The 19909-nt window shown below is 40.4% G+C and overlaps 2 protein-coding genes across 4 annotated transcripts in view; one reads left to right on the top strand and one right to left on the bottom strand.

Annotated features, from left to right (window-relative positions):
• BRAP (BRCA1 associated protein) overlaps positions 1-15133 on the bottom strand; it is a 47650-nt gene extending 32517 nt beyond the window's left edge. Inside the window, exons 1-4 of the mRNA XM_088449220.1 lie at positions 14868-15133; positions 11736-11891; positions 11001-11154; positions 4182-4371 (exon numbers count right to left, since the gene is read on the bottom strand). Of these exons, the coding sequence (XP_088305346.1) occupies positions 4182-4371; positions 11001-11154; positions 11736-11891; positions 14868-14946 (579 nt within the window). The 5' untranslated portion in view covers positions 14947-15133. The remainder of the gene's footprint in view (positions 1-4181; positions 4372-11000; positions 11155-11735; positions 11892-14867) is intronic.
• Positions 15134-15546: 413 nt separating this feature from the next.
• Positions 15547-19909, top strand: part of ACAD10 (acyl-CoA dehydrogenase family member 10) — an 81926-nt gene continuing 77563 nt past the window's right edge. For 2 of the 3 annotated variants that reach the window (XM_088449216.1, XM_088449219.1), the window contains exons 1-3: positions 15547-15626; positions 18963-19038; positions 19642-19834. In XM_088449216.1, the coding sequence (XP_088305342.1) occupies positions 19648-19834 (187 nt within the window). In that variant the 5' untranslated portion in view covers positions 15547-15626; positions 18963-19038; positions 19642-19647. The remainder of the gene's footprint in view (positions 15627-18962; positions 19039-19641; positions 19835-19909) is intronic. The other variant, XM_088449217.1, reaches the window with a different exon arrangement.

The raw sequence follows: 19909 nt of genomic DNA, 5'->3' as shown, positions 1-19909 counted from the left end.
CCAAAAGATGTTTGCCCAATTACACTTTTGCTGCTCATTTGAATTTTGTGTTTTTCCCCTTTTGGAATATTTTCTGGTTATTGATATTTTCTATGTGAACTTTATTGTTCATCCCAGTTAATGTGATAACTTCTGTTCATATGCTTGTCTTTACAAGACCTTGTTCTTTCCTTTCTGTCAAATGCCAAACTCTATTTCCATATTTTACTTAGTGTTCCTGTGTTCAGATTATTAGGTCTTCCTATAAGCTTTTTTTTTTTTTTCCAATTTAGATGGACATTTGGGTGGGCTCCATTGCCCACTCTTTTTTCTTTTCTCTCATTGTTATCATTATGGTGAGTTTCATCGTGCTATTATTATACGTTCTGCCTACTATGCTCCACATTTCTGTTACCCGGCAGCCAGCCTCCCCCATCTCATTGTTGTTACTCCTACTTTCTACTGTTATTCTCTTCTCTAAGCATCCCCCATGATTTATATTTGATACACCTGACAATGTTTATTCTTTTCACATATTGTGGTAGGGATTATCTCCGGACGACATCTTTGTTTTATTCTCGACTCCCTATCCCTCTTATGCCCAATAATAGGATCGGCTCCTGGAATGTCCAGGGTATAAATTCCACAGCAAAATGACAAAAAAATATTTCCTAAATCTAAATCTCAAGCATTCTGATGTTCCCTTTTTAGTTTGTAAAGGTGTCCCCTATACTTTTCTACAGCAGATATCTGACCCAGGTGGCTATATTTTGATTAAAATAGTGCTCAATGGTACCCTGTATACTCTATACCAGGCCCCAAATAGTGGCTAGGGATGCTCCCTATGCCCATTACTATTTGTGCTTGTTTTAGATCCATTAGCAGTTTCCATACAGAATAATACTTGTCAGGCATTCATGTAGATAATGTACATCTAAAACTATTGTTATTTGCAGATAACACGCTCTTATTTATTTCCCTCCCCACTATATTTCGATACCAGCTATATTGGAGGAGACCGCTAATTTCAGTTCTTTTGGCAGATACAAGATAAATTTACTAAAATCTGAGGTGTTGCCTCTTACACGCTCCAACAGTGCATACATTGTAGTAAGGTTCCAGAGTCCCCTCATCAGCAGCACGGATGCGATGTGTCAAGTAACACTAATGAGGGGGACTCGGGAGCTGCTCTGCACTATATACAAAGCGCATGCAGAACACAGAACCGCAGTAGCCCCCATCCGGCAATTGCAGGGTCACACCAACCTTGTGTGGGGGACCAGGCGCGATTGTCCTGGTCACCCCCACCTTTAATCTGGCCCTGTATGCCAACATACTATCCTTTCCGCTCAGTTTCACATAACCACAACTTGGTATTTATATTACAGCCTTCATAATCAGTATCTATGATGCTAATTTCCCTACGATTATGGATAAAATCTTACACACAAAACAACATTAGATGTCTTTAATAGATAATAAAACAATTAAAGAAATAGAAACAATGTCTATAGGCAATAAATGCCACTGTAAGTGACACCTTGCGATGAAACCGTTGGATATACAGTACATAATGGAGAAATGCATTAAGATCTGTTTTGGACATTAATACCGGCTGCTGGACATTTAAACTTGTGATTGGTGAGATACCTTGGGACGCTGAACTGTGCATGTCTGCTCACAGCATGAGCTGAGTCTCCCTCCACATTACATTAGGCTGTGTTTCTTCCAGGACCGCTACTACATTGTATTCAGGCGGGGACAATTTGTCAACATCCGGGGAGTGTAATACATCGAGGCCATTCTCCCACCGCAGCTTTTTTGTGATAAACATTGCTGGGCATCAGCATTGGTGGTGGGATTAAGTCCTTGGAGAATGAGCACGCGAACTATTATTTGGCACTTTTGCCACAATATAATACTATTTGGAACATCTCACTATCTAGTTGTCAATTCTATGCCGGAAACTTGAGACCAAATCAGTGGCATTTATTGTGTATAGACATTGTTTCCATTTCTTTTATTGTTATATTATCCATTAGTGATTTTTTCATGTTATATTAAACAAAATTTGTTTTATTCTATATGCGCTCCCTTGTTCTGTATTTTACTAGTCTTGAATAGCTATATAAGTGTTCCCAGCACTTTAAGTGGGAGCTGCATTACAGCTGTTAATTAACCATATTTTAATTGTGTTCACTTTGCGCCTGACATATACATAGGTTACCTTGTATTTGTTTATTAGATGTCTTTACCTTTAATATAACGTAAGCTCTCACAAGCAGGGCCCTCTACCCTCTTGTGCTTCTCCTTATTTACCTTCATCTTCTCCTCACTCTCCACTAGGGCACCTATCACATCATTGTGTACGCCCTCTTGCTTATATGAGAGTTTTGATCACAAAGCAATTTATATAAACCTTGTCCTGCATTGTATTGTACTGTAAGTCACTGGTTTCCTTGTTCACTTATTTATGTTCTTTGTAAGGCGCTGCGGAACACTTGTGGCACCATATAAAGGATAATATTATTATTATTAATAATTAATGTACTGCAAATCTTGATATTGAAAAAGGTGCTGCCAGATTTCACACAAATGGCAGCTGTACACTGACTATTTACCTGTACGCTTAGAGAAAAAAAAAAAAAAATGATAATACTGGGTTTGCAGTCTAGACATTTATTACTGTCAGTTTCTTTCTGCTGAGGTTTTCCTTCTGGTTTCTTATTTATAACAACAGTTTAACATGTTTTAACATCAAATGTCAATTAATCCTTTGCAAAACTTCCGATCTCTATTTTCTTAATGTATCTCTATATTTACTCTCATTTTGCATACCGTCATGTACAAAGCCATATATTTTCATATTGTGTTTTGCATCCTTTACTCAGAATAAAAATTGTTGTTATCAAAAAACGAACATGTCATTATTATTGCTTATGCCAGCACTGTCACCTTCATCTACAATATTTTAAATGGAAAAGTCTCCCTGTTTACAAGGGTTTACAATGTTAAATAGGTGTGATTAATGTACTGACTGATTAATCTGCAAGATAAGAAAATCAAGTGGAGATAATTTTGAGATGAAGACTGTATAATTTCATAAATTTTGTTATTTGGTATTGATTATAACTAGTGTCCTTCTACATCTTTTCTGCAGTGCCGCCAAAAGCCCCTCTTGGTGCGCCAGGTCCCTTGAGACTCTGCTAGCGCCAGGCATCTTTTTGCAGCTTTTTCTGAAAGTGCAGCTAAGTCGCAATGGGATGTAACTAGGATGCACCAGCAGACTGTGCTGATTAATTTGATATGCGATGCTATCTATGTGCGACTGAATCTCTGAGTCTTATGCTACAATGTAGCGGCCCCAGCTCTCTTCATTCCAAGTTCCGTTGTTGTTCATATACAGACTGCAGGTGCACACAGATATACAGTACAGATGTCACATATCATATTAATCAGCAGAGTCTGCTGGCGCGTCCTAGTCGCATTGCAACTTATGCCGGGTACACATTAGACGATGTTGGCAGCGGCGGGGGTGCCGGCATCGGCATGTGCATTCACACTTGCCGATGTCGGCAGCAATGGAACGACAACGGGGCCGTGCTGCATTCCGCAGCATGGCCCACGCTAACGATATTGCCCGTCTGAGCGCGCATCGTCAGCAACATAGTGGATACACAATGGCCGATGTGGACGATATGTCGGTCCGATTCGCCGGATCGGGCGACATATTGTCTAGTAAGTACCCAGCTTTAGATGCATTCTTGGCAAAAAAAGATGCCCAACGCTAGCAGAGTAGCACGGGACCTGGTGGCTCACTCACGCCAGGCAAGTCGCACTGCGTGACATATTGAGGCTAGATGTATAAGGAGTTTACATTTAAATGAAGTTTCAGGCACAGTGGAGATGAGGAGATGTCACATTCATTGCTGTAATGCTGGTAACACACTCATCCATAATGCCAGGGTCAGAGCAGAATTTAGCCCACACAAGTGACTGATCCAGCTGTTTGGAGCTTTGGCAAAATTTTCTCTTTTGCTACCACTGGGCTTCAGTACAGATGGAACATGACAGCAGTGGAATCATCACTATGAGCTTTTTCTATTACAGCTTTTAGGCTTATAATCTTTTTTTATTTTTTTTGTTAAAAGGCATACACCAGTACTAAGAATACATTTTATTAGCTGATGACTGACGATTACCTGGGAACTGAATTGTATGAGAACCATGTACTGGTTGGGTGTTGAGTCTCGGATGATTTTCATATGCTCAATAACTTCATTAAATGGAGCCACAAACTTCATCAGATCATGACTGGTCATTGTAGCACGGACTGTAAGAATGCATATCATTGCACTGCGTCTGACGTCTTCTTTCAGTGATGTCATCTTACTAAAAAGAGACAGCATATTATCTCATTTCTTACAGCAGGGAGTGATTTATAGCAATATTAAATCTTTACATGAGTGTTTTCTCTTCATAAATAGGCTTTATATAAAGTTTCATTCATACTCCAGAAGTGGTTTAATCTTGGTAATTCTTTTGCAAAAGGGGGAATGGGGGGGGGCTCTAGATATCTTTACTGCAAATAGGCCATCAGGATTTTATTTAAACTAACAGATCAGCAAGCACTGCTACACCGCAAGATCAAACAAACCTGTCATTCGCAGGCAGCTAACGGGACTTACTTTCTTCTTCTTATAATGTAATGTTATGTCAGCAGATTACATGGCTTGTTAGGTCATGCTGCCATGTTCTCTGACACTACAAATATCAAGAACAGAAGAGCAAAAAATAAAACGACATTATGGGCGAAATGTAATAGGGTGAGAGTTTAGAAAATGTGAGAGAAAACTCGCACATTTTTAAACTCAGCCAACGCAGTAAAGTCACAGAACATGCAAACTTGTAGGTTTTTCAGACTCAAAAGACTAGATTTAAATTCTCATCCAGGTGTTTCCCGTTTTAAAAATAAAACTTGATCAATGTATTAGTGTGAGAGAGTTTTACTGCTAAACTCCCACATTTTCTAAACTCTCACCCTATTACATTTGGCCCTACGTTCTGTGCCCACTTTATATTTGAGTCTCTTTATATTAGGAAGCCAATGCTCTTCCTACCGCACCCTCTTAATAGTCACCTAATAAATAGGGAATGAAATTCATTAAACCTAATATAGAACACACTCTACTTAACCATTAGAACACTAGTATTCAGTTGATTACAGTCTAATAAGGATGCAATGGTCTCATTATTTACCGTTAAGAGAAAAATAAAAAGAAACAGGTTTTATAATAATCCATATTTTTAAGTAACAGTCATTAGGATACAACCCAAGGTGAAGAATCCCAATATCCAGCAATTTAATACACAGGAATGCTTTTTATGGTAGCTTTACGCTTCCAATCTTAGAAAACGGTTGCATGGAAGGTGGGGAAGCAATGATAGATACATAGGATGAGTGCACTTTATGTAGTATGTATAAGTATGGAAATTCACAGCCACGAGTATGGACTCTCTTAACTGGAATCATTATTTAGTAATTTCAAAAACCAGAAAGGAAACATATGATGGTTGGTGATCTTGTTAAACAATCATATGGTACTAAGTGCCGTATTCAATTAGCCGCGATAATTTCTCCTCCGTCGGCGAATATGTACTTTTCGTCTACATCACGTGTTATTGGCGAATTCACTTTTCGTGCGCCCCCACTTTTCACCCTATTCAATTCCAAAGGACGTGTAAACGGGACCCAGCGAAAAGCAAACAGGTGAAAAGTGCTGTCAGATTTGGGGAAATCAGCCTGACACCCCCAAATGATACACTGACATTGGGGATCATTGTAGTGGCCCTCACTAGCTGCTAATCAGCGTATTTGCACAAGTGGTAAAGAATAGCATTTAACAGTATTTTGGGGTGAAAATAACTAGTCCCAGCAAATTTACATGAAAATGGGTGCAAACCTGGTTAAAAAAAAAAGAAGTTGCAAAAGTGAAGCTTAAAAAAAAAAAACTTGAAAAACGCACCTTCAGCATGCACCTGCAAACAAAAAAACACCTCCCCCATACTTGCAGACCCCCCAAAAGCTTATTTCGCATGTTTCTAAATTTGTACCCCAACTTTGATTTTTTACGCTCCCTTTTTCAATGACAATTTTTGGGGTGTTCCTAATTTTTTCTTTTACGCAGTTAACCTTTGGGTACCTGTCCCAAGGCTGCAGGGTGGTGTCCCCACCTTTGCACCCCAAAACCGCAATTCTGCACTTTTTTCCGCCTGCTATTCATAGGCAAAACTTGTCCGCCTATTACTTTGCACTGACTTTTTGCTTGACGTTTTCTTTATTTTATTAAAAGATGCTCTCAAAAGGTGAAGAGGTCGCAGCGAGGCCTTGCAAGGTAACGGAGAGTTGGTAATGGTGAATGGCTGAATGATCAGCTTAGATGGGAGAAAATGTGAGATGTGCAGGCTACAGAGTACATAAAGACTGAGATGACAATACAAATAAAGGGGATTTAAGGTGAACTGATGAGAATGGATGGATGCCTCTAGGGAATAGGTGATCAAAAATTGGTAAGGAAACATATTTGCATGTAGGTAAGACATTAATGCAAGTCAGTAATTATATCCAAGTCATAAACTGATAAGTAGGGGATGTAGTGAAAATGTCGAAATTCATATGGGTATATTTACTAAAGTGTGGATTTTTAGAAGTGGAGTTGTTGCCCATAGTAACCAATCAGATTCTACTTATGTATCTTGCACCTTCTAGAAGAGAATAGCTAGAATCTGATTGGTTGCTATGCAGAATGACGACATGCTCACAATATTGACATGTGAAGTGCCGCTGATATTCTGCATGGACCATCAGGAGAGGGTTGGGGGAGGGGAAATTAAGGTTACGCACTAGGGGGATTGTTAGGCATACTCACGGCCAAAAGTGCAGCTAAATCTGCCGGAAGTCACAGCTAGACCTCTAGGAACGTTTTACTGACATTCTAATCATGTTAAGATTTCAACAGTGTCGGCAAGATGCATGTGGACATGATAAATGTCGACAAAAGTAGATCTGCTGCTAACAGAGTGAGGAATATGGTCACTCTAATTGCTTTTATACACTTTTCTCCTCATTTATTATACTGCTAAAGTAAAGGCCCCCATACATCAGAGATCGATTGCAGCAATCGTGCAATTTGCAATCGATTGGGTATAAAAATCTTTCCCTTTTTCAATCGATTGCAGAGATGCCACAATCGATTGGGTATAAAAATCTTTCCCTTTTTCAATCGATTGCAGAGATGCCACAATCGATTGGGTATAAAAATCTTTCCCTTTTTCAATCGATTGCAGAGATGCCACAATCGATTGGGTATAAAAATCTTTCCCTTTTTCAATCGATTGCAGAGATGCCACAATCGATTGGGTATAAAAATCTTTACCTTTTTCAATCGATTGTGGCATCTCTGCAAAGATTTTTATACCCAATCGATTGTGGCATCTCTGCAATCGATTGAAAAAGGGAAAGATTTTTATACCCAATCGATTGTGGCATCTCTGCAATCGATTGAAAAAGGGAAAGATTTTTATACCCAATCGATTGCAAATTGCACGATTGCTGCAATCAATCTCTGATGTATGGGGGCCTTAAGTTATGGGGAAAACAAGCTCATCCAATCAGATTTTGTAATCATTTACAGAAAACAAATCTGATTGAAAAATAAGAAAACAACATAAGTGAAAAAAAGCTACCGGTATATTAATTCTGTGGCACTCAGAGGATGTTAGACTCATTTCATTCCCACATGGGCTACTGACACCTCAGGAGGGATGTAATCACTTTGGGCTGTTCTAAGGGTTCTAATGACACAGACTTTGGGCCTGAGTCATCACATATTGCAACTGAAACAGCGTCCACAGAACGGCCGATGGTGGGTACTGAGCATGCACCACAGTGCGCGTGCGTGAGTTAGCATTACGATCACCTACACAGATAAAAAGCCATCGCAGACCGAGAGACGGGATGTCACCTTTTGAGGGTGGTGACGGGGGAGTGGTCGGAGAAACGCAGACGTTCCTGTCCGTTTTAACGCTGTTGCATGGACATGCATAAATTAGCCACTACGACGGCATACGCAGCTTGTGTACTCGCTGCATGCGATGCGGTTAGCAATTTCTGAGTAAGGTCAGACCTGCTGTAATTGTGTGAGGAGCCGATGTCACTCAATGTTCCCGATGCATACGCAGCACTGCATGGTATTACGGATGTGAGATGGCGGTAGTGGGCATCTCTATGCTGGCTGTGCAACGGTTTTGCAATTGCATTCATTAGCATATCTTCACAGCAGACCTGCGTGCGTAATCGCAACTGCTCTGCAAACTAGGGTCAAGATTTTAGAAGGGACTTCAACAATGTCATTTTTTTACCATTTGTATATGTCTAATATAACTATTAGGGAATTAACATATTTAAAGAATCTTTTTACAGGACTTTATGTAATTTATAGGATGGTGCTACTAAGGCTTCTTGCCAAGCTCAATATTTACTACACTTCCATTGTTCTGCTCTCTATCACCCAGGATCTGTAACGTCTCTCAGAACGCTCCTGTCAGTACAACTGAGTGTTGGTAATCTAACTATACAAAAGCCTATGGGTGTGGGCTAACGCCAATGTATGAGATATAGAGGTAGGAAATGATGTCACAGAGGGATGTGGTCAGGTCCAGAAAATACACAAAAAATATGACAGAGCAGGTAAGGGGTATACGTTTACGATGCCGGCAGCCGCAATACCGACTGCCGGCTTCCCGACTCCTCAATCCCGGCTAGGGTTAAATGACAGGCGTCTAAAATCTAGACGCCTGTCATTACCCCTACGCCGGGAGACTGGCACCCGGCATCCCGATCGAAAGGATGCCGGGTGCCGCGAGCGGACAGCCGTGGGGGGGGGTGGGCGGAAAGTTAGGTTTAGGGCTCCCGGAAGGGACTTAGGGTTAGTCACCCCCCCGGGAGGGTTAGGCTGGGGGAAGGGGTGGTTAGGGTTAGGCAGCCCTCTGGGGGACTTAGGTTTAGGCAGCGGGGAAGGGGGGGGGAGATTAGGGTTAGGCACTTGGGGGGGGGGGGGGGGAGGTTAGGCACCCCTAAGGGAGGGTTAGGGTCAGGGGGGTTAGTTAGTACTTACCTGGGGACGGTCGGGATTTCCAGGGCTGTTGGGCTGCCGCTGCCGGGATCTCTTCCTCTGTCGGCCTGACGCTGCCGGGATTCGAACTGCCAGCCATGCGGCCGGCGGTATTACATACCGATTCCGGTAAAGGATATACAGACATAACATCTTAAGTTTCATTACAGCCTGCATCAGGGACGTAGCAGAGTAAAATTCCGCCCAGTGCCAGCCACACACCACGAACTTGAGCCCGGGACGAGCAGGTAGAAGTACGCATGGTGCATCCTAAGGATGCTGCGGTCAACCCGCTAGGCTGCAGAGTGCCATTTCAGGCACCCTGTAAGTCAAATGCTGGTGCCATGCGATGGTGCCGCCACCTAGGCTCTGGGCAGTGGCACCGCTAGCACACCCCTAGTTCTGGCCCTGGCCTGCATAGAGAGATAATATAAAACCTTGTCTAACAGATATATTTTCCTGTGCTGTGCAAAATGAAGTGAGGGAAATTGGGGAGGTCACGCTCCTTTTAAATAAAAAAATAAAAAATTTAGGCTGGTTTTATCTAAAGGGAAAAGATATACCACCCAAACTGAATTATTTAATCCAGAAGGCTCAGCAGCAGTGCAGAAGATGGAGACACAGGAGTGGATTACAAATCACATAGCTGGCTCATCCACTCACAAGTAGCCTCTTTTCTCTTCCAAGCCTCACAGATAATTGCTTGTTGCTATGATTCTGCTTTAAAGAACCTTTATACCACCTGAAAAATAAGAATTCCTGTCTGTGCTGGCACATACCCACCAATGAGATCACTTTATTAAGGAGCATAAGTTTGCTCCAAAAAACGGAAGCAATGGGAAGAAATGGATACACAGTGATCCTGTAAGAGAATAGTATACACAAAATGGAAGCTGCTCAGATCAATTTATACACACCTGAAAGATTCATCTGCAGACAGCCCGTCGCGCCAACCCAGCCCCCAATTTGGTAAGCTATACACACTTACCATTCAGCTGCTTTATATATCTGGGCAGACAACACAAGTGGGCGGGCATTTACATCTGCATGCCCAGTTGTAATGTCACCGTCGGTAGCTCCAACGGCCGCCTAATAGGCTGGTCGCCTGCATATATATGCAGATGAAAGAATAGATCTACTAGATATATTCTCATTGGCACTGCTGCAGAGCTGATCAGATAGATCTGTGAACGATGTTATTCACAGACATATCTTCTGTACACACACAGATGCATTATGCAATATATCGCTCGTTGGCTGAATGAACAATGTGTTACATAGTGTGTATCCAGCTATACTTAGAAACATTTGGAATTCCGATATTGAGTCATAAGTTCACGTACTTTTAATGCCCGGTAAAAAGATCTCCAATTATAAACAAAGCAAAAGGAATATTGGCTGCGCAGAAATGACCTATAAATCTCTGAAATTGCTAATTCACAAGCAGTATAAAATAAAGTAACAATAAATATAGACTTAAACACACATTGAAAGAAACTGAAATTGTAGGTAATATTCACACAAGAAATAGCGGCTGCTGAGACTTATTGATGGCATATAGAACTTCTTTTATGTAACAGTCAGAGCAGTTCACAAAAGAGAGGGGGAGCAGGGTGTGGACGGGTATGAAGTTTCCAAGCTCGGCCCTCTCTGGGGGGCCAAGTTTGCAGAGGAGATATAACAACGCCTCCCAAAATGGCGTAGCCAATATCTCCTCAGTGCACACTGCCTCTTCCCGATAGCACAGAACGGTTCTGAAGATAATGTGAAAGGATGTGGTCCCACAAAGAAAGAATGCACTATACAATAAAGAATGCAGTTTACTGAAGTGCTAACAAAAGGTCTTACTTTGTTTTGTACAAATGCATAATGCCATGAACTATTTCCACTGAGGGATTCCCACTGAAGAAAGTGATCTGCTCCGGCAGCTGCTTTGATGGAGAGTCAGGAGCGGCCTTGTTAGAAGCTGCCTGCGAGTCATCTGCTTGGCCCACCTGGGTCTCTAATAGACATAAGAAAAAATTAAATAAGGTGATTTCAACTACTAGATTATCTCTATTTTCAAACAATACCTTTTCTCATGTGTCAACATAGACTAGCTTTCCTTTAGTCTTTCAGGTAAAGCAGGCTCTTACTATTTAATACAGTGTTTCTGAACAGGAAACTAACAGCGCATGTTTTCCAGGTCTCCTCACAGAATCACATGTGAAATAATTAGTACTACCTGTGAGTCTTTTAAAATCCATCAGTAATAAATACACCTGTGTACAGCAAGATTTGGAAAACATGTACTGCTAGGACTGCAGTTGGGAAACACTAAACACACCAGGGGCTGGATCTACTAAAGTGCAGGTTTATAGAAGTAGAGATGCTGCTCGTAGCAACCAATCGGATTTTAGCTATTATCTTCTAAAAGGTGCTAGATAAATGATAAGTAGATTCTGATTGGTTGCTGTGAGCAACATCTCCACTTCTAAAAACCTGCACTCTAGTAAATATACCCCCAGGGGATCTGTGTCAAATACAAATATGTGCAAGTAAAATGGTGTGCAAATGTAGAACAGACAGCATGACAATGTTCACCTGGACTTATGGTTTCTATTATCATGTCCGTCATTTCCCTCCTGCCAATGTGTTGATGCAGAATTGCTGTCTTTTCCACTGGCGCCTTTCCTTCCAAGTAGGCTGCTGAAGTACGTAACGTCTTCTCTTTAATTTCCTCATCAGACATCTCGGTGGCTGGGCAGGAACAGAAATGTTAATGTGTTATGGTTTACAGGAAGGACAGATAATAGCGCATGTAGCTGTGGACAAACCTCCCTGTGAATTTGCTAAACCACCATAGAACTCTGCAGGTTACAGTAATTGGTTGTTGGTATTCTGCTGAGGAGATGGCTCAAACAATCATAAATCACAGCTCGCACTTTGATGACAGAAAGTACATTGTCCCTGTAAAAATGGAAAGGCAGCAATGCTACATATCTGAAAGTGTCTGCCATAAGTTATTTATAAGAAAGAGGCATCTTTGTCTGAATGCTAGTGTTCCATTAGGAGCAATAAATTGTTTCCTCTTCTGTAATGAGGGACTACACTTCTCTTTTCAAGGTGAACGTTATAGAAGCTCTATTGTAAAACAGAAATAAAAATGATACATGAACATTCCAAAACAAGTATAGTCCAAAACATTAATAAAAAAAAAAAAAGTTACACATGTGCAATTTTATACAACTTAGGCTATGGTCTATTGTGCATTTCTACCCCAACCAAGCTCATTAGCTTTTTACTCTGTCCTGTAACAGACAATAACAAGCCTCACCAACTCAAGGAGTTTCTAGATTATTTTCCATGCAGAATAAAAGATTGCTTGACTCAAATATCCTTTTAGATGTTCACTCATAAGTTGTAGAATTCAAAATGTTTTGTATGTAATATAACCATGTATGGTGGTTAGTCTTTATTATAAAATAAGGATCTACTAAAAAAAAAAAAAAAAGAAAAGAAAAGAAAAGAAAAAGAAAGAAAGAAAGAAAGAAAGAAAGAAAGAAAAGAAAGAGAAGAAAAAGACATTTTAGAAAACTGCAGATTCAATATGAAATCAGTGGATATTTTTGTATCTATTTTTGTCTAATATAAGCATTATTTACTAAACAATATTAAATTGTACGATAATCCTTAGCATTTTATTTTATTTTTTTAACAGCAAGTTTAGGAGTTTCTTTTTTAAGTAAAGCTAAAGCGTTTTTCCTACAAGTTCTCCTGCCACTGTGTTAAATTAAAATCCAAAGGAAACAAGAGCAACTGTATGCATGGTCTTGGAGGTAACCAGAAACATACCTCATTTTTACAGGGATTTGTACCTTTAATTAGACTGTCTATTTAAATAAAGCTGCAGTGCAAAGACAGGATAATACTGAACAAAGTATCTAATTCTGCTTCATGAGTGTGGTATAGGGTTAGGTACCGGATCCCGGGAGTCGGGATGCCGACGGTCAGAATACCAACAGCCGCATCCCGACAATCAGAATCCTGACAGAATTAGGTAAGTAACCCTAACCCTCCCCCTAATCCACCTTTTCCGCAGACTAACCATAACCCTAGACCCCCCCCCCCCCCTCAGCCTATCCTTAACCCTCCACCCTGCAGCCAAACCCTAACCCTTCCCTCCTGTAGCCTAACACTGACTGCCAGGATGTCAGCAGTCTGGATTCTGGAGCAAGGATTCTGACCGCCGGGAGGCCAACTACCCTAACCCTCATATATTCAGAATTTAGACATGCTGCATGTCGACATTCTGAATGGCGACATAGTAACTACATACATGAAGTGAATGTGTATATGGTTAGTTCTCATTTATTGCATAATATACTTAGCACATTAAAAACTTAAGCATTAATAAAAACTTAAGTCACTTAAACTTTTTAGGATACAAACTAAAATAAATGACCCTCTTTTCTAGAGCCTCATCAGAGTTCAGCTAATGAGCCACATGACATCATTATACAATAAATTAAATATGTGTTTTGCAAATATTCTTTCACTCGCTCCAGTTACTCAGCAAGGCAGTGGCTGACAATGCATACCAACCACACTATTTCATTCCAACTAAATGCCCAAATGAGACAATACAACACGATATACATTATGCATGCAATACAATGTACTAATAACAAACATAACACATCAAAGCATGTTTACAGTACTATATAGTTCAACAGAAAATGAATGCAGAGATCTTAACAAGCTGCAATGCATCAGAATCACCCTAGGTGAATTGATACAGAGCTCTTCTCTATCATATCTGTAGCCAGGCATTTGTTCTCAAGAAAATATTGTGCTGCAAGGTATGCTGCAATGGGTAAATACTACTGTGGCAGACTAAGCAATGTCAAACAGCATCCGAAAAGGTGCAACAATTTGAAAGCAAATCAGTGACACAATAAAATCTATTTGTTACCTGCATATGATTTAACACAAAGAGACATAAAATTGTCAAATGCTGACATTACATCATGGATCTTCCCATTGCTGAACACAGACTGGATAATGTCATTTCATCTCCTAATGGAACTGTCAACATCACAATATGAGGCCTGACTAATGACATCCTCCATTGGAACCTAAATATGCCAAGCATCTCTTTGACAAATGGCAAGAAGCAATTACTTGATCTGCCATGAGCCACATTTAATCAAGGCGATGTGCAAAACATGATTTTACTTTAGTGTGTTCTCAAACACTCTACCGTAACAATTCAGTAATAACTGTAATGTGCCATGCCATAAGCAAATGCTAAAAACAAATATGAATTCAATAGTAAACACTTACATTAAAACAGGGCAGAATATTAAGCATCAGACGTATATTAACCCTATATTTGTACAGGTAAAATAATATATTTAAAAAGAAAGTTCTAATAGAATTATTGTGTCCCACTAGATAGCAGTGTGACCTGTCACTGTACCATCAGGTGGCACTGCCAAAGTGTGTGGGCTGTCATTGCACCATTATGTGGCACTTTATGCTGCACTGCCACAGGGTAAGATGTTCTTGTACCATTATGTGGCACTGCCAAAGCCACCCGTGAGAGTGTGTAAACAAGTGACCCTATGTGCATGTAATCTGGGGAAGATGCCATGGCAGGGCGGAATACTGGTGATATGATGCACACCTGGCATCAGTGGGCACCGGGGAGTAGGGTCTTGTGTGCTCACTCACCGGCACGGTATTGGAAGCCCACTGGTAGGGGAGAGTGCTCCGCAAGCTCCAGCCGGATGACAACCAGTGAAACACTCATATGTTTGGTCAGGCAGGGGGCGCACACAGATACCGGCGGGGATCGGGCCAGAGAATGCGATGTGACCGGGAGACGGGCTTCAGGGGGAAAGGAACGGCACCGAACACCAGCAGTGACTGAGGCGACTTTAACCGACGACGATGTCAATGTTGCTGCACTTCCGGGATTTTGACCCCGTGCCTCTTCTTCAGACATTTCATTGGTTGCCAGCGATGACGATACTGAGCGCAGCAGCGGACATGTTAAGTGTGGAAAACAAAGACATGGCCATGCATATTTAATACAGCGTCACGTGTGTTACTGTTGGCAGCTAATCTATACCGTTTATGTAACAATGATGGTCCATGGCTACAGGCACAACTGTGCAGTTTATTTATTACACCATATTGTACTTTATTAGTTTATACGTATTCACTTTTTAATCTAATCTCTACAATAAATTGACTTTTCCTCTCTCACCTGCACCCTGAGTACCGAGTATCAGAGCTAACAGGCTGCAGTGGGTTTACAGGATGCTAAATGGTGGTAGTCACAATGATGTCCTCCTCCTGAATGGTCACGTCACCGCGCAGGTTGCTGTTTAGTCTCTAGCACTTGCGCCTCTGGTCAGGGTTCCAGCAGCTGCAGCAGCGCCCAATGACGTTATTGCTTACAACCGCGGCGCTTCTCCCAGTGACCTGGTGAGTTGGAGTTTGACACTTTCCTCTCTGTGTGAACAACAATGCAAATTGTCACAACAGGGCAGGAGTGGGGAATATATTTATTTGATACTAATTTCTAAATTTTCTATGGAAAATGTAAACCTGAACAAAGTTATGGTCAGATACCATGGCATACCATACAGGGAGTGTGTTTCAACCTCGCTGTGGCCCGTGAGCTCTGTACGAGGGCTGAGGAGTGACTCCAGTATACTTTGCAGGCTCATGGTTGCTGAAATCTATACCTCATTTTCTAACAGGTGTGGGTAAAAGCCAGAAACATAGTAACTGCATTGAAAAAGCCAGAAACAATGTAAAGTGTATTGAAAAAGCCGGAAATCCGTAGTAAATGTATTAGAAAAGCCGGAAATCATATTACATGTATTGAAAAAACTGGAAATCATCGAAAATGTATGAGAAAAGCCAGAAATCATAGCAAATGTATTAGTAAAGCTGGAAATCATATTACATGTATTGAAAAAGCCGAAAATCATAGTAAAGTGCATTAAAAAAGCTGGAAATTATAGTAAATGTATTGAAAAAGACGGCAATAATACATTTACTATGGATTTCTGTCTTTTCTAATACATTTTCTATGGATTTCCAGCTTTTCTAATACATTTACTATGGATTTCCGGCTGTTCTAATACATTTACTCTGGATTTCCGGCTTTTGTAATAAATTTTCTATGGATTTCCGGCTTTTGTAATAAATTTTCTATGGATTTCCGGCTTTTCTAATACATCTACTATGGATTTCCGGCTTTTCTAATACATGTACTATGGATTTCCGGCTTTTCTAATACATTTACTCTGGATTTCCGGCTTTTCTAATACATTTACTCTGGATTTCCGGCTATTTCAATACATGTAATATGATTTCCGGCTTTTCTAATACACTATGGAGTTCCGGCTTTTTCAATGCATTTACTATGTTTCCGGCTTTTACCCTCTTCCTTTTCTAACCATGAAAGCAGCAACGAGGCCATTTAGTGCTCATAAGAGACTTTTGAACATCAACTGGTTATTATTATCGTTTATATGGCACCACAAGTGTTCTGCAGCGCATTACAAAGCACATAACCAAAAAAGTGACTTACAGTACAATACAATACAATGCAGGACAAAGACATGGATAATATACATAGGTGGCCATAACACCCAAATAAGCAACAGAGCATAAGCAACCAAGTGTTAGTTGTCCTAGTGGTGAGTAAGAAGTAGATGAAAATAAAGTAAGGAGAAGCACAAGAGGGTAGAGGGCCCTGCTCGCAAGAGCTTACATTCTCAAGGGGAGGGGTAGACAGACAAGCATGATACAGATAGGGAGGAGGGAGCATGTAGCAGCAAGTTAGGATGAGGGCTGGAAAGCATTGATGAAGTAGTTGGTCTTGCAGTGAACTTCCTGATATCATCCCTTTAGAAACCACAATGGGACAGTGGGCCTGATTCAGAGATGGACACTAATGTGATTTTCACGCAGATTGAGCTATTGTTAGCCATTGCGCATAAGCCACACCGCGTGCGCAGTGATTGCATTGCGACTATGGATGCACAGAGGAATCCATTGCAGAGTGAGTGACTGGTTGTCAGCATTTGGGGGTGGTGATGGGGAGTGGTTGGAAAAATGCAAGCGTGTCTGTCCGTTTGAACGCTGTTACATAGGTGTGCATAATTAGCCACTGTGATTGCATACATAGCTCTGCGTGTCAGAAGAGCTCCCAAGGCTGCGGCTGGTCAGACCTGCTGCAAGGACAAGATGACCGTCCATGGTATCCATATTTACACAGGTATGCGTTGTCGCACTTAAGTAAATAGGCAGCAATGAGTGTATTTATGCTCAGGTGATCTTTGCAGACAATAGCATGTTTTCGCAGCTGCATTGTGTATGAAAACGCAGCTACGATCGCATTGGCGTCCATCTCTTTTCAAAAATAAGTACTGCAAGAGTCCTTACCAATAGGTAGTGGATTTTAAACAAATGCAACTAGTGTTTATCAATGTGTTTTTTTTTTTTATTTCTGTTGTATCCACAAGCATTAAAATAATTCCTAATAATAAATGGCACTGCGCTAATATAAATGATGAATCTGTCATGGCAGAGACACAAAAATCAAGATACGTGAGACTTAATAGCATTTAATACATAACAATAAATATATAATCAAACAAAACACAATGGTATAATAACAATAGACATTAATGATTAACACTCAGTAAATACTGCATACACCTAAGTTAGATGGTGATAAGTCTCTGCTCATTAAATGTTGCACTTTTTACCTGACTTATCCACAACTTGTATGGAAAGTCCCATTACCAGTGTAATTCCGGCATGAGTTAAAGTAGTCCCATAACAAATTAGATGAGATGATTAGAGGTGATACTGCTTGTGAAATTATGTATCCAACATACGCTCACATAGAATTTTCAGAGCGACCACTGTGGATTAAGGTGATGGTTATTGTGCGGCTGTTGTAACTTGCTGCTTCCTGCTGGTATAAACTACATCTGTAGAAGCTGAAATGTTGCTAAATGCAGATGTAGCACTGAATTAGCAGAACATGCAGGTGTTACTGTGCTCTTTTAGTTGCCACTGCCGGTGAACGCGCTATATAAGGGGAGGTAGTTGAAATTCCTGCGTCGGGATACCGGCACTGGAATCCCCACACGTCAGAATCCCGGTGACGGCATCCCGACTATAAGTAGTGGGGCTAGGGGGAGGGTTAGGTTTAGGATACGGGGAGGGATAGTTCAGTTTAGAGGTAGGCGTTGGGTTAGGGTACTTACCGGCCATTTTCAGTATTGCAACCTTGTCGGGATGCCAGCATCCTTTACCAAATCCTATATAAGCAACTGTTAATACATAAATAACTAGTTGGCTGGTTGGAAAGATAATCTTTAGGTGTATGGCCAGCTTTACCCAGGACGCCTTCAATGCTCACTTATATATCACAAATAAATGTTCAGAATTATCATAAAACCCAAATGACACATCCTAATTAAGCTCTGTAATGTGGTAGATGAACTAATTAGAACGCATAAACGTATTAAATTATGTTTAATATGAGAAAATATGCCAAATGGATATACAAAATAAATAAAAAAATACAGATGACATAAAAAGATATTGTGACAAATCGTTACTCTTTAAATTAAAAGGAGAAATACAGTAACTTATGGAAGTGATTATCTTTTGAATCCTCCCCCTCCTTAAATGTTAGTTCTGGGTAATTGCAAATGAGGGTTTATGAGTCTTTCCTCCACAGTTCTCTTTAACCAGAGATTTTAAGGAGAGCATTTTTTTTTTTTTTTTCAGATTTCCCTAAGGACAAACTATTACATGCGAGCATCAGGTCATAAGATCCTTGTTCTTTATATGCCAAACATTACTGGTAAATATATGAACTGATCAGTGTCTTAATTGTGAGGTTCTGTTTTTTTTAATATATTTATGGATATTATTGCAAGAGATTAACCAAGTGATCCTCTGCATTTAAGACCCCGTTGTATAGTTTAACCAGGACTCTGTTATCACAAGGCTGGTTGACCTATTCATATACACTTCTTGGGCAAACCCCCATTTATAAGATATCCAGAAGAGATGACAAATTATATCACCCCCATTGTATACATTGTTTATTTACCATGTGATCTGGCCAATCACGCCACTGGCACACAGTGTATTAAAAAAATGCATATATTAATGTTGGCGTGTTTATTGTATAAGTCTGTGTGGAAGTATTTAGGTGCAGTATATACTGGAATTTTAGAAGCATACAAAACTTTTCTAAAGCTTAGACAAAATGTCTGTCAGAAGTCATTGCACCATAGGGCTAATAGCATCTTTATAAAACGTTTACAAATCTAAAACATCAAATAATTTCATTGCCAGATGCTTACATCTGCACTGGCAGATTGATAGATTGTTACGTTGTATGTATTAGTTTCTTCCAAATAATATGATTACTAAACTACGAGTATAATTTTTTTTCTAGGTGACAATGCTGATAACCAGAGTTTTTCAAGCTTCATATTTAAGACCTTCCAAAGCGTCTTCAGTTTGGAGACACTGCCTGTTTGCACAGCGGAGTTCAATAAGATGGAGCCACACTGCAAGCTGTGCATATAAGGCAGTCATTTTTGATATGGGAGGTGTCCTTCTTCCATCACCCTACAAACTGGCTAAAGGTGAGAGTAGATTACAGAGAGGGTGGCTGTTCTCTTCTGTGTATAAAAACACAATACCCACTACAAGTCATTGGT

The sequence above is a fragment of the Taudactylus pleione genome, unplaced genomic scaffold, assembly GCF_031769625.1.
Source record: "Taudactylus pleione unplaced genomic scaffold, aTauple2 ptg000479l, whole genome shotgun sequence".
Classification (NCBI taxonomy): domain Eukaryota; kingdom Metazoa; phylum Chordata; class Amphibia; order Anura; family Myobatrachidae; genus Taudactylus; species Taudactylus pleione.
The sequence above is the reverse complement of the archived record's forward strand: the minus strand, read 5'-3'. Positions and strand labels throughout refer to the sequence as shown.